A 15086-nucleotide genomic window follows, 5' to 3' on the forward strand; every position below is an offset into this window, starting at 1 on the left:
CACATGCGGCAACACACCCACACACCAAGAAGCTAGACCTCAGATGACTTTCTCTTGGCCCGGTGCCCAAACAAAGTTCTCAAGGAGAATGCTAATCCAGCCTCTGTGCTAATAATTGCGCATCACACCGACATACAAACTAATATACTCCTCACAGCATTATTCTCAATCTTATCGGATCTAAAGTACCTCTGAACAAGAATTTAACCATTAAAGTGACCTCTACCCATGTTTCATGCTTCTCATATCGACTATAGCTTAATAAACTATAGTAGGAACATCTCTACAACTTAACTCTAATAACTGATGCCAGAATCTATAAATGTGTATGAAACGCCTCCATGTCTTCCTACCATCCATGATAGCTAACTGGCGAACAGAGACTAGACATATCAGTGATTTATTCAGCAGTAGCCAAACCTCTCAAAATACACTCACCGGCCACTTGAACAGGAAGGCCTGGACTGTATGCCTACTCATTCATGCAATTATCCAATCATGCAGAAATGTGCAAAATCATACACAAAGATCATATACACGTCAGAAATGGTGCAGCCAGCAAGCAGCAGTTCTGCGGGTGGATGTGCCTTGTTAAGAGAGGTCAGAGGAGAATGACTGAACTTGTTCATGCTGACAGGAAGGCTAGAGTAACTCAAATAACCACTCTTTATAACCATGGTGAGCAGAAAAGCATTCTTGGAAAGCGCAACATGTCAAATCTTGAGATAGACTACATTGGGTTCCACTCCTGTCGGCCAAGAACCTGAGGCTGAAGCCAGTGCTGAAGCTCAACAGTTACAGATTATACCATAACTGTCAAAATTATTTAGCTAGCTAGCCTAGCAGCAAGTCATTTTCAGTCAGTGTTCTACATATGTCCTGAGAAAGTCTCCATTTGAGATGTACATTTTAGCACCGTGTTAACAAACGAGACCCAAACATCCATCTATATCAGTGGTGAACCGTTACTGTTCGAGCCAGGACTTCAGCTCAGCCAAAACTTAGCCAGGTACACCAAAAAAAAAAAAGGGGGGGCAAAGGATTTTGCAAGGGATTAGCGGCAGGCTACCAGGTCCCTTCGTTGTGTGTAGTTTTCAATGAAGATTTTAAAAGTAACTAAGTAAATTACACAGGGAAATGAATACTTAAGTCTGAGTGAAAAATACTGTAGCGAGCATGCGTGGAAGAAGAGCCTGGAGACTGAAACCTTAGTTTCTCAGTCGTTAGCCTGTGCTACTTGCTCTTGATCACTTTATTAGCGTTCATTAACACTACTGATGAACGCTACACCGGCTGGAAGGTGACTTCACTGCTGCGCCGACTCGCGGTTAAGCTCACGTTGGCCTTCGAGAAGGCCTAGGGTGATTTATTTTTGGTCCCTCCCACTATAAATCAAAATCTGATTGGTTAATTCATCTGTCACTTCCTTGTTCTATGTTTCTTACACCAGTAGATGAGAAGGAAATTATTGATATGGTTAATAAATGTAGTAATAAAATATCCACAGATTGTAATGATATTGATATGAAACTAGTGAAAACTATTATTGGGGGGATTTCTAAACCATTAACATACATCTGTAACTTGTCATTTCAAACCGGTACATTTCCAAGCAATATGAAAATAGCGAAAGTAATTCCGTTGTATAAATCTGGGGACAAACACAACTTCACAAATTACAGACCTGTTTCTTTACTTCCTCAATTCTCCAAAATTCTTGAAAAACTATTCAATAACAGATTAGATAAATTCATTGAAAAATACAAACTACTCAGTGATGGTCAATATGGATTTAGAGCAAACAGATCAACAGAGATGGCACTAATGGAATCTACTGAAGAAATCAGTAAGTCTATAGATAAGAAATATGTCGCTGGGATATTTATTGATCTTCAAAAAGCTTTTGATACTATTAATCATGATATATTAATTAATAAGATGGAACAATATGGGATAAGGGGAGTTGTATTAAATTGGATAAAAAGTTATTTGAGCAACAGGACACAATTTGTGAAGTTGGGCGACTCTGTCTCAACTCGTTTGAATATTGATTGTGGGGTCCCTCAGGGGTCAGTATTGGGTCCTAAACTGTTTATTCTTTATATAAATGATATGTGCAATGTATCAAAGATATTTAAGATGGTATTATTTGCAGATGACACACATGTTTTGTTCTGGAACAAATTTACATGAGTTAGAAAGCAATCTCTTCAGAATTGTGCAGGTTAAAAAGTTGGTTTGATTGAAATAAATTATTAAATCTGTCTAAAACAAAAATCATGTTCTTTAATAATTATAAAATAAATAGGGCAATGAATGTACAGGTAGATGGTGTTGATATTGAAAGTTTCTAATAATAAATTTCTTGGGGTAATAATAGATGATAGAATTAATTGGAAATCACATATAAAATACATACTAATGAAACTATCAAGAAGCATATCTGTGTTGAGTATAGCTAAGCACGTCCTGGACTATAATTCACGCCGCATTCTTTACTGTTCCCTGGTTTTACCGTACTTAAATTACTGCTCAGTGGTGTGGGGAAATATGTATAAATGTTCACTTCATGCAATAACTACACTTCAAAAAAGAGCTATAAGAATAATTCATAGTGCTGGTTACCGAGATCATACTAATTCACTATTCTTAAATTTAAAATGTTTAAAATTCAGGGATATTACAGAATATAAAACTGCCTTAGTAATGTACAAAGTAAGGAATTATAAAGTACCAAGGAATATCCAAATAATGTTCTCGGATAGAGAGGGGGGCTATAATTTTAGGGGGAAATTGAAATTTAAAATTCGCAGTGCTAGGACAACGTTAAAAATGTTCAGTATTTCTATTTGTGGAGTAAAGCTATGGAACAGTTTGAATGTGGAGCTCATGAAATGTACAACTATAAACCAGTTCAAAAAAAGGTATAAGGAACAGATCTTTATGAGGTATAGGGAGGAGGAATTACAATAACATGCTATTGATAATATAAGTGTATATATGTGGGTATGGGTACATATGGATATATTATATAAAAAGTGAGTGTTTTTGTGTGATATATGCGCATAATTGTATATAATATAAGCATAATATGCATAATTATGATATGGGTGTATGTGTACGTATGGATGTGCATAGTTATAGGTATGTGTATATGTATGTATTGTATATATGTATTATATGCATAAGTATCTGTATGATTTGATTTGGTCGATATTATACCATGTTGGTATTTCTTGGTATGTTTTTTTGTTGTTGTTGATTTTGCTTTCTTTTGTATATATAGTTTATTATGGTGGAAAGTGACATTTGATTAACGGTGGTATAGAGGGTTAGGATTTGATGAGTTATTTACTTCTTACTAATCCTTTCCGAACATTATTATGTCATTGCCTTGTGGCTACGCTATTCTGTTTATGATGTTTTGATGATTGCATTTTTTTTTTGTTTGTTTGTTTTTATATCTTCTTTACTGTTCGGAATAAAGCAATCAATCAATCAAACATACACTGCCATGGCCTTCTGTCCCAGCAATGAAGTCCTAACCAATGAATGGGCCAGCTCGAAATTCTTCTCTGTGTCGAGACAACAAACAAAAAAATCCCATTGGATTATTTTAATGTTTTCAAGACATTAAACCTTTAATTTCTGAAGCGAACTTGAAAATGAGGTCAATTTGGAATTAGAAGAGAATAATTCTCATGAAATTATGAAAGAAATTAAATATAATATTTGAAATGCTGATATGTTTGGCCCTTCTCTGAAGGCCTAGAAGGCCCTGACGGTTCCCCTCTGATCGATCGATCTATCTATCTATGGGTCCGTCTCAGAAACTGGTCTCTCATTTGGGACATTATGGTCAAAAAATAAATTTTCTAATTTTACTTTTTTTTTTTTTTTTTGCATTTACCGGACACTCAATGTTTCTTTTGTCATGTTTAATAAGAATAAAGATAGTATCTTGCTTTATCTGGCCTCCACTGTGGAAATGTTTTTTGATTACAATTCAAATGCTTTTGTAAAATTGATTTTCATATAAAATAACTACATCATGAAGAATTAAAGCCCCTCCTTCACAGATGAGTGAAAATATTGAATAAATTTCCTGTTTTTGATTGCTTGGGTTAAAAATGCCAAGTTATGATGACTGAATTGATTATTCACTTAAATATGAATAATATGATACATTTTGGGTGTTTGATTTGGCGAAATAGGACACAATGGAAAAATCAAGAACACACGGGAAAGATGAGAATAACGGCGGTGGTAAAAGAACAGCGACTGTACCGGCTGAAGGTCGCGCAGGTCTCTGCTGCGGCGCGCGAGCAACGGGACATCACTACCGCACCGCGCACGGAGCGCGAGGCGGGGGCGGGGCAAAATGACTGGCCGTAGATTCTATCAAAAGTTCGATCTAAATTGACCATGGTTGCAAAATATTGGCCAAAAATACGCACACACTACGAAATATGAAAGTGAGATTGAAAAAATATATATATACTGCAAGACTAAAACAAAAAACTGCCAACTCACGTTTTCAGTGATAATGTCCGAACAGATCACCCGCGTAACAGAAAGACCGCAAATGGAAGCACGATCAACTTCTAACTGTTGGAGTGGAAAATTCCATTCTACACATGCAAATTGTTAATGTGTGTCCTTCCCCGCACACAAATAACACGCTTCGGTAAAAAATAGACCACAACTCGTTTTATAGCTCAGAAATTCATATAAGACCAGCTACCATCGTAACATATTCTGTAAGAAACATATTATACCTAACTTTCAGCTTTCGTTTTAAAAAACAAAATCGCAGATTTATAACTAAATGTTTATATGGCGTAGTGGTTTTAAGTTACTACTTTTGGTGAGGTAGTGACCTTGACCCTGAGGCTTTCCGTTTAGATCAAAACACACGATCATATTGGTTTTGGGTCTGCGGAAAATGGAGTTACGACGGTGATCAAATATTTTGCATGATGTTTTATTACGGTTATGATTATTCTGTGAGCGCACCGATCCTTAGGTGTATAAAGTTACAACTTAAAATACAATTAGTGATAACTGTAGACTTTTCAGTGGACTACAACCTTTTTAAGGGAATGCGATGTAGTCAACCATTTATCATGTCCCAGATCAAGCCGCCATTTTTCCACAAACTTGCAGAATTTGCGCCAAATTCTGAATAGAGTATTCACATCAAAGATTTAGTTTTATCTGGATTATCTCTTTCATCATTTTATTTCAAATTAAAGCCAACATCACCATTCAAAAGTTTATTGACCGAGTATATTTAGTGGGGTACCCCCACAGTACCCAGTTTCTGAGACGGACCCATATATAAAAATGAGAAACTACGCCCACATGCATGTGTTTTCGTTTGTTTAATTTGTGAGCCCTGAAAATGGAGACTTTTGGAAACGCTGCCGACCCTGTTTTAGTCTGAAAACTCCAGGGTAGTGTTTTAGTGTGGATGGAGCGGAAACGGAGACTTCTGGAAACAATGATGCAGAGACACACGTTGGCTTCCTGTTTGAGTCTTATCAGTCATGATGTATCCATCCCTGATTATCATGTGACCCTTTTCCAGAAGAAAACAAACCGGCACGCGTTATGCCGGCACACGCCCTAGGGTACGTGAATGGTCATGTGATACAGTGGTGCTTGAAAGTTTGTGAACCCTTTAGAATTTTCTATATTTCTGCATAAATATGACCTAAAACATCATCGGATTTTCACACAAGCCCTAAAAGTAGATAAAGAGAACCCAGTTAAACAAATGAGACAAAAATATTATACTTGGTCATTTATTTATTGAGGAAAATGATCCAATATTACATATCTGTAAGTGGCAAAAGTATGTGAACCTTTGCTTTCAGTATCTGGTGTGACCCCCTTGTGCAGCAATAACTGCAACTAAACGTTTGCGGTAACTGTTGATCAGTCCTGCACACCGGCTTGGAGGAATTTTAGCCCATTCCTCTGTACAGAACAGCTTCAACTCTGGGATGTTGGTGGGTTTCCTCACATGAACTGCTCGCTTCAGGCCCTTCCACAACATTTTGATTGGATTAAGGTCAGGACTTTGACTTGGCCATTCCAAAACATTCACTTTATTCTTCTTTAACCATTCTTTGGTAGAACGACTTGTGTGCTTAGGGTCGTTGTCTTGCTGCATGACCCACCTTCTCTTGAGATTCAGTTCATGGACAGATGTCCTTACATTTTCCTTTAGAATTCGCTGGTATAATTCAGAATTCATTGTTCCATCAATGATGGCAAGCCGTCCTGGCCCAGATGCAGCAAAACAGGCCCAAACCACGATACTACCACCACCATGTTTCACAGACGGGATAAGGTTCTTATGCTGGAATGTAGTGTTTTCCTTTCTCCAAACATAAAGCTTCTCATTTAAACCAAAAAGTTCTATTTTGGTCTCATCCGTCCACAGAACATTTTTCTAATAGCCTTCTGGATTGTCCATGTGATCTTTAGCAAACTGCAGATGAGCAGCAATGTTCTTTTTGGAGAGCAGTGGCTTTCTCCTTGCAATCCTGCCATGCACACCATTGTTGTTCAGTGTTCTCCTGATCGTGGACTCATGAACATTAACATTAGCCAATGTGAGAGAGGCCTTCAGTTGCTTAGAAGTTACCCTGGGGTCCTTTGTGGCCTCGCCGACGATTATACGCCTTGCTCTTGGAGTGATCTTTGTTGGTTGACCACTCTTGGGGAGGGTAACAATGGTTTTGAATTTCCTCCATTTGTACACAATCTGTCTGACTGTGGATTGGTGGAGTCCAAACTCTTTAGAGATGGTTTTGTAACCTTTTCCAGCCTGATGAGCATCAACAACGCTTTTTCTGAGGTCCTCAGAAATCTCTTTTGTTCGTGCCATGATACACTTCCACAAACGTGTGTTGTGAAGATTAGACTTTGATAGATCCCTGTTCTTTAAATAAAACAGGGTGCCCACTCGCACCTGATTGTCATCCCATTGATTGAAAACACCTGACTCTAATTTCACCTTCAAATTAACTGCTAATCCTAGAGTTTCACATACTTTTGCCACTCACAGATATGTAATATTGGATCATTTTCCTCAATAAATAAATGACCAAGTATAATATTTTTGTCTCATTTGTTTAACTGGGTTCTCTTTATCTACTTTTAGGACTTGTGTGAAAATCTAATGATGTTTTAGGTCATATTTATGCAGAAATATAGAAAATTCTAAAGGGTTCACAAACTTTCAAGCACCACTGTACGTATTTTCAGGTGAGGTCGTACGGGTGAAGATTATTTCTGACACAGAGCTGAAACGCTCATCTGGACAGAGACGGTTTTCATTAAAACATCTTTTTAAAAATAAAACATTAGTGTGAATGTAGCCAGAATCAGCCTTATAAGAGTCACTAACTATTTAAAAAAAAATACGCTTTTGATTTCATGGGTACTTTCACAGCAATCAGCCCTACATATAAGGGGTGTTCACACGGCACATATTTGCATCGATGCTGCACCGATGTATTTTGTTGCGATATATCTTACACCGGTGTAAATTTTGTGGAGCGTTCACACGTCACAAACCTGCTTACTAGAGAGAAGCGTGTTAGCACCGGTGCAGCCCCACTTGCGGTCACACGGCAGTTTTTGCGACCGTGCTATACGATAGTAATGTGGAAATGAAATATGCACATGCGTGAAAATGTACTTCCTTTTCCCGGTTGTCATGGCATCACCAAGCGCCGGGAAAACAACGTGGATGAAGACACCAGTGTTGCCAGATACAGCTGACGTTTTCCAGCCCAAAATATGTTCAAATCCGCCAAAATGCACTTAAAACCGCCCAATCTGGCAACACTGGAAGACACGCAGTTCTGTTGTTGTTGGTATTCGCCATTTTGGAAGCGCAAAATACCAGGATGCAAATCATGCAATGCCCGTATGTAATCAACTCTCCTCACGCGTAGCGAGTCTACCCCTGTAGCGTTCAGACGTCCCATTTTATATCGGTGCTGCCCCGCAAACTAGCATTTACTCCGGAGTAAATTTCTTAAACCACCTCCCGAGCAGGGTTAGATTTGCACCGGTTTAAGCAGCTTTCAGGGGCGACACCGGTATAACTTTGTACCGTGTGAACGCTCTACTGGGGCAGCCCCGGTGCTACACCGGAGTACAAGTTGCCGTGTGAACACCCCTATAGTGTGATGGCTGAGAGAGGCCACAACAATCCTCAATTAAGACAACATTAGCCAACGCAGAAAACACATGCATCAATTCAACAGTGCGTACTTGCCTCACGAAACATCTTGCAAATTGAGAAAATGCTTGCAAACAGAGAACACAAACAAAATATAGCCTCCAGCACATGCAACCATTTAAATCAAGAACGTGCATGTTGAAATTCAGATAACGAAGATTTGTGATGCGACTACGCATTGCCGAACTGATGCGCGTGTTTTCTGCATCCGCGAGCGCGGTGTGAATTGAGAAGTGTTGCGGCTTCTCTCGGCCACCGTAATATAGGATTGGACTGTAACGGAGTACAAGTAATAGTGTTGTGTTCAAAACAAAAACTGGATGATAATAAAAAAGAAGAAATAATTTAAATGAGGAACGTGGTTGGATTTAGTTGGATTTCATAAGTATGAAACAGCACGAACTTGAATCATTGTTTTTGTGTGAATTCCTACCAATTACCAAGTATGAGACTGCGTTTGACCAGTGCATCAAATACTATTTAAACGCCTACATGTTGGATGACACATCGTTTCACTCCCATTCCATCAACACCATCTCAAATTCTTTCCTGCAATCGACAGACACAGAATGTTTAGGGTGAGTTGCTGGAACACTTCCTGTTTGAAATGACTGGATGGAGTATAAAGATTCTACTGCATCAAAGTGAAAATGGTCAGCTTACTCTGATTATAATTGTTATAATAATATTATCTGTTACTTTCTCTCTCTCACACACACACAAAATGTAGAGGCCCCAAATCTCTGCATGAGATTTGATTATTCACGCACAAACACCCCACTACACACACCAGATGGACCTGCCCTGTACTCACAGAACAGCAGCGATCACATTTACAATGATCACCCTCTCTCTCTCTCTCTCTCTCACACACACACACTAGTGGTGTAACACACTGTATATGTATTTGTTTAGTACTCCATATATCGGTAGCCGTATTTGGAGTGGATTTTCTGATAATATTGCAGTTTAGGGCTAAAGATCGAGTTTAAAGACGGTCTTAAGCAACGAACGTGGTCTCTGTACGTGGTTTTCCCAAACTCAAGGTCTCTTAAGAGCAACTTTGCAATGCGCGCCTTCGATATAGGCATTAGCAGTTGCTAAATCCAGTCGATGAGGTCACATGGCATTCATTTTTAAAACAAAAACCAATGAAATACAGTATAAAGTGCTTAAAATATGTTAATATATTGTATCGTCGTTAAGCATTACACATATAATGTGGTAATTAAGTATTGAAACTATTTTAAATTTTTGGACAATAACCTTTTTTAAATCCAAACCTGCTTTTTTTTTTAATTAAATGAACAAATGTTCACACGAAAGAATGAACAAACAATAAACTAAATTATTAAGTACCGGTAAATGTTTTCCCTGTGCCCCTCATTTCTTTGTTACCCAATCATGCAGTCATGATTATTTCAACTGTTATCCACAATGCCAAGTTGGCAAATGTTCTCCCTTATATATCCATCCATTATCTGTAACCTCTTATCCTGTTCTACAGGGTCGCAGGCAAGCTGGAGCCTATCCCAGCTGACTACGGGCGAAAGGCGGGGTACACCCTGGACAAGTCGCCAGGTCATCACAGGGCTGACACATAGACACAGACAACCATTCACACTCACATTCACACCTACGGTCAATTTAGGTGGGGTTTACATTAGACCGTATCAGCGGATCATCAGATTAACGTTTTTAAAAACGATTAGTGTGCACACAGCAACGCCAATACACGATTCGCGTGCACACAGCAACGCCAATACACAGATACGCTAATTCGGCACGCAAGTCGAAATGTGTCAGTGCGGCTCATCGCTTCCTCCTCAGCAGCTGCGCTCCAAATCACTCCGCCCTGAACAGCGAGTGCCCTCTGGAGGGTGCGCACTCCGGCCCTGCGCAGCTCACAGAGCGCGCGAGTGAAGCGCACGAGCAGTGATTCGGCACTGAGCCGCTGTGCGCAAGTCACTTACCACTTGCAAGTGGAAGGATGGCAAGCCGAAAGACCATCATAACTACACAATGGGCAGTATTTGCATCAGTATTTGCAGTATTTTCATACTTTTATACTCTTTAATGAAAGGTGATGCAAGGCGGAAGTCCGCGCCGTTTTTCAGCAGTCGCGTCACATGACCAACGCCAGCGAATCAGGAAGGTGGATGTCACAGTGACGTTGTCCAATGACGACGCCAGCTAGAGCTCAGCACAGCATATCCGCGTATTCTCAATGTTTACACAGCACCGGACCAGACACGATCTGGATTGAATACGTGGACCCTGGCGGATTCCCGTTTCCCGGCGTTTTAATGTAAACGGACAGTGCATCTGCGAAGAAAACGAGACAGATACGGTCTAATGTAAACTTGGCCTTAGAGTCACCAGTTAACCTAACCTGCATGTCTTTGGACTGTGGGGGAAACTGGAGCACCCGGAGTAGGGGGGGTTGTTATTTTAAGAATTTTGACTTTTCCATGTTTTACCCCCCTAGATATATGGAGATGGTCCATCTATGTGGGAAAATGTCAAATTTTATTAAACTGAACCTTGCTAACCCCCCTGTACGGTACATACCTTCTGAAAGTTTCCATTCTTACAATATGACAAAATACATTACAGTGCTGTTTGATATTAGAATGCTGCTTTTTTTTTTTTAAATGTGTTTTAAAGTTATCGATGAATGCGAACCTCTTCAGGTATGCCACTAGGTACGACTACAACATTTTCAGTGCAGATCATTATTTTAAGGCAGTAAGCTTAGTGGTAAGTAACCTTACATTCAAGTAAATTAAACGTATGGTAATTCTGCTTTTTTTCAGCAAGTTTTTTTTTTTTTTAAGTTTTTTTTGGGCTTTTTTCACCTTTATTGGATAGGACAGTGTAGAGACAGGAAATGAGTGGGAGAGAGAGAGACGGTGAGGGATCGGGAAATGACCTTGGGCCGGAATCGAACCTGGGTCCCCGGATTTATGGTATGGCGCCTTATCCACCTGAGCCATGACGCCCCCAGCAAGTTTTAAAGTTATTGATGAATGTCACACTCTTCAGTAATACCTCAAACATGAACTATTTTTAAGCACAGAGGATCATTCCTTAAGGTTACTAATTTAGTTTTAAGAACCAGTATGCACAAATGATTCATATCTGAATTATACATCTCCCAATGTATTAAATAGTCATTATTTGTAATGTATTCTTGCAGGTAAATAATGGCTTCTGTTGCAACACGGTCAAAAGTTAAGATGATACTAGGTGTAGTAGAGTACATAGAGCAGGCCGAGTTCCCTTCTGGGATGCTTCCAACAGGGAAGGACATCATTCAGAATATGCTCTATCTGCTGCGGCCGAAGCGTGCTGGTCGAGCACAGAGATCCAGGGATGATGCTGCTCAGTTACTGGCAGAACTTGTTCAAGAGCACTGGTTATTTTGTAACTTATACACCATGCACACCAGACATATAAAGAAGCGTCTCTTGAAACTTTATGGAGAATTCGTTACTCTGATTCAAACCCGTAAACAGAGACAAAATGAGGGTTTCTAACGACTCTTTTTGTGAGAAATAACTTATTACTGTGATTTTTGATGTTGTATTTAAGGTATTTCCATTAAGGAATGCTTATATTGGTGAAAAAGGCAGTTTTTGACTATTTGGAGGGGTTATTAACTTCAGAGGATGTGTACAGGGGGTTAGCATTTTTCAGTTGGCCAAATATTGGTATTTCCATACTTAGATAGATCATCTCCATATTTTGGAGGGGGTAGAAAAAAATTTTTGGTCTAACACCCCCCCACGAAACCCAGAAAGGCCCTCGCCGGCCGCTGGGCTCCTTCTTGCCGTGAGGCGACAGTGCTAACCAGTACACCACCGTGCCACATAACGCATAGCCCATAGTCAGCTGGGATAGGCTTCAGCTTGCCTGCGACCCTGTACAGGATAAGCAGCTACAGATAACGGATGGATAAATAAACAGTTGATCGGCATACATGGCTTATGGCCTACTCGGCGCTATGTGCCTCGTCGGCTATCAGCTCATGTACGACTCGATTTCGTGGAATAACTTGAATATACAATGCAGACATTTCTCTCATTCATGACACTGAATTAGATAATCACCTGCCTAACAGAGTTAAATTTGATTAAAATGTGGTGATGTTACAATATCCATACGTAATTTCACAACACTGAATTATGTTCATAAACTTTTGCGTATATTTACTTAATTCACTCGATGTACTTCCAATGTACAAGAAAAGCAGTTTAACACCGCCAGCAGATTCAACACCAATTTCCACCCATTGATTGTGAGAGTCCCTCGGACTGAATGCATGCACATTCTGTGTATTTGGCTGTGAGGAGGCGCTCTTTGTTGTGAAAGAGTGATCCAGGGCCATTGTAAGTTAAGAACGAACTAAAGGACTACTTTGGCTACGATGCTGTTCGGGAAAATCATGTTAACTTAACGATGGATCTTAAGAGGCAGTTAAAGACGCTCTTAGGCCCTGTCCACACAGCAACGGATTCAGGTGAATCTGATAAAATTGTTTATCATTTTGGCCTGGCGTCCACACGGCACCAGCGTTTTGGGTGCCCCAAAACGAAATCTTTTGAGAACGGGTTCCAGAGTGGAAAAATCTGGCAACGGCGCCGTTGCGAAGTCGTCTGGATGAGTAGAATGGATTTGTTTATGATGACGTCACAACCAGAAGTGTAATGAACTCGGGGGCATCGTGGCTCAGGTGGATAAGGCGCCATACCATAAATCCGGGGACCCGGGTTCGATTCCGGCCCGATCCATCCCTGTCTCTCTCGCCCCTGCTCATTTCCTGTCTCTACACTGTCCTATCTAATAATAAAGGTGAAAAAAGCCCAAAAAAATCTCTTTAAAAAAAAAAAGTGTAACGAACTCGATGCCAGTTGTCAACAAATCCTATAACTTGGTTCATGAAACGCGCTTACAAAATATTTTCACTGTGAATATTTGTGTAATGGTGCAAAGTGAGAGAGAGTGAGTGAGAGAATAGCCCTTAGGGCAGAGTCTTTGGTCCAAACACTGCGGAAGCAGTATAACCAAAACCGCGCACCGCCTGTGCGCTTTCCAAAAACAAACCCGCCAGCAAAAATAGGGAAAAAAAAAAGGAGCGATCTCACCTCTTCAGATGTTGGTTTAAGTCAGACAATACATTCCTCAAAAAGGGCGTAGGAGAACAAAGTAATCCATCAACGTGTAGCATTCAATTTATTCCGGACCATTAAAGAATTCTGGAGGATCTCAGAATGTTGGCGTACCGGCTTCCATCTACCCCCATTCATTCCTCTCTCTCTCCATCTACCCCGTTCATTCCTCTTTCCGCATCTCCATTCAAAAAATGAGCACATGATTTAAAGGGACTATATCCATAGGACAGGGAGTGAGAAGGTGTGCGCGTGTGACAGTGACAGGGTGAGTGACAGGGAAGAACCCTATAGACTTCCTAGGCTCATGCTCGCCCTGAATTTCTCTTAAAGTGAAGGCAGAAGAACGTTCAGCGCCTGGCCAGGCTTTCTATGTATTAATTTACATAGACGTTTTAATATGAAATATAAATAAGTGTCTTAGACAATAGATACTATTTTACGCTACTGATTAATAATCAAAACTTTATGTGGCTGATGCTACAGAAGAAGGGGTTTATGCGCATGCGTCTACTTCTTCTATTGTTCTGGTGTCTCCGATGGGACCGTCTTACAGCGCACGTAGAGGTGCGGCATGTGTATTGCATCGTTTTCAGCAAGCGTTGCGTTGCCATATGAACCTGATATTTTACTGATCCGTTGCCCATGTGGACGCGATATTTAAAAAAAAAAAAAAAACTCATTGCCGTTGTCGTGTGGATGTAGCCTTAGCCTTTAGAGGCTTTCAGGAAACCCACCCCTGAAATTGAAATGGGTATGGTCTAAACCACTATGTCCCTGGAAACACTGGAAAACCATATAAAAAACCCCAAAAGGTATAAATTCTGACTCTGGCAGTTCCTTATCGCTCCAGTTCCACAATATTTTGCAGTGCCTTTAGTTGGTTCTATTTCCCAAACTAGTAGCCTAATTTAAATCGTCACAACCCTGACCAGGCAGTTACTACATAAATGCATCATGCAGAGATGCACGGGCTTCATATTTGCTTGCGCCCCATAAAAGTAAAACGTCTCACATGAATGGCTATTTTTGTTGAATCCCAGTCCCAATGCACATCTCAAGCCTCAACCATATACAAAAAAAAAACCAAACAAAAAACTAATAGTCCGCCTCCCACTCCTATCAAGACATCATCTGTTCATTCGAAATAATGCATTCATATTCAGATATAGCCCTACAACCTTAATTTATACACATACACACCATCAGACACGTGCGTACCTGTAAAAGCGTTATTCATGTCTGTGCTGAATTCTGCATCTTCTGTCTGCTCAACTGGCACTACTGGAGCATGTCGTATATCATTGTAGGACTTTGTGCGCTTGGGCGTGGAATTCCAGGAGCTAGAAAGGGCGTGTCGCAAAGCATCCTGGGTAATCACTGTCCCACAGTGAGGATGGCTGGGTGGCTTGGGTGTTCCATAATAGTTACCTAGGAAACGTAGGATCAAGAGAGAATGTTAATATGAGAGAGAGAGAGAGAGAGAGAGAGAGAGAGAAAGCTGAGAAAAGGCACAAAAAAAAAGAAAGAAAGTGAAGCAGAACAGTCCAGAACAACGTGTGGGATGGAATAGTAAAGGAATGGAGGAAAGCTTTTCTGGCACAGAAAGTTGTGCTCTTCTGTTCAATGTGTGTGTGTGTGTGTGTGTGTGG

The 15086-nt window shown here is 40.2% G+C and overlaps 1 protein-coding gene across 16 annotated transcripts in view; it reads right to left on the reverse strand.

Moving 5' to 3' along the window:
- LOC132892991 (membrane-associated guanylate kinase, WW and PDZ domain-containing protein 1-like) overlaps positions 1-15086 on the reverse strand; it is a 371376-nt gene that overhangs the window by 129674 nt on the left and 226616 nt on the right. For all 16 annotated transcript variants that reach the window (XR_009655496.1, XM_060931644.1, XM_060931640.1 and 13 more), the window contains exon 4: positions 14656-14865. Coding sequence is in view for 15 of the 16 variants with exons in the window: in XM_060931644.1 (XP_060787627.1) it covers positions 14656-14865 (210 nt within the window). In the remaining variant the exon portion in view is untranslated. The remainder of the gene's footprint in view (positions 1-14655; positions 14866-15086) is intronic.

This window comes from Neoarius graeffei, chromosome 10, assembly GCF_027579695.1.
Source record: "Neoarius graeffei isolate fNeoGra1 chromosome 10, fNeoGra1.pri, whole genome shotgun sequence".
In the NCBI taxonomy this organism is placed as follows: Eukaryota; Metazoa; Chordata; class Actinopteri; order Siluriformes; family Ariidae; genus Neoarius; species Neoarius graeffei.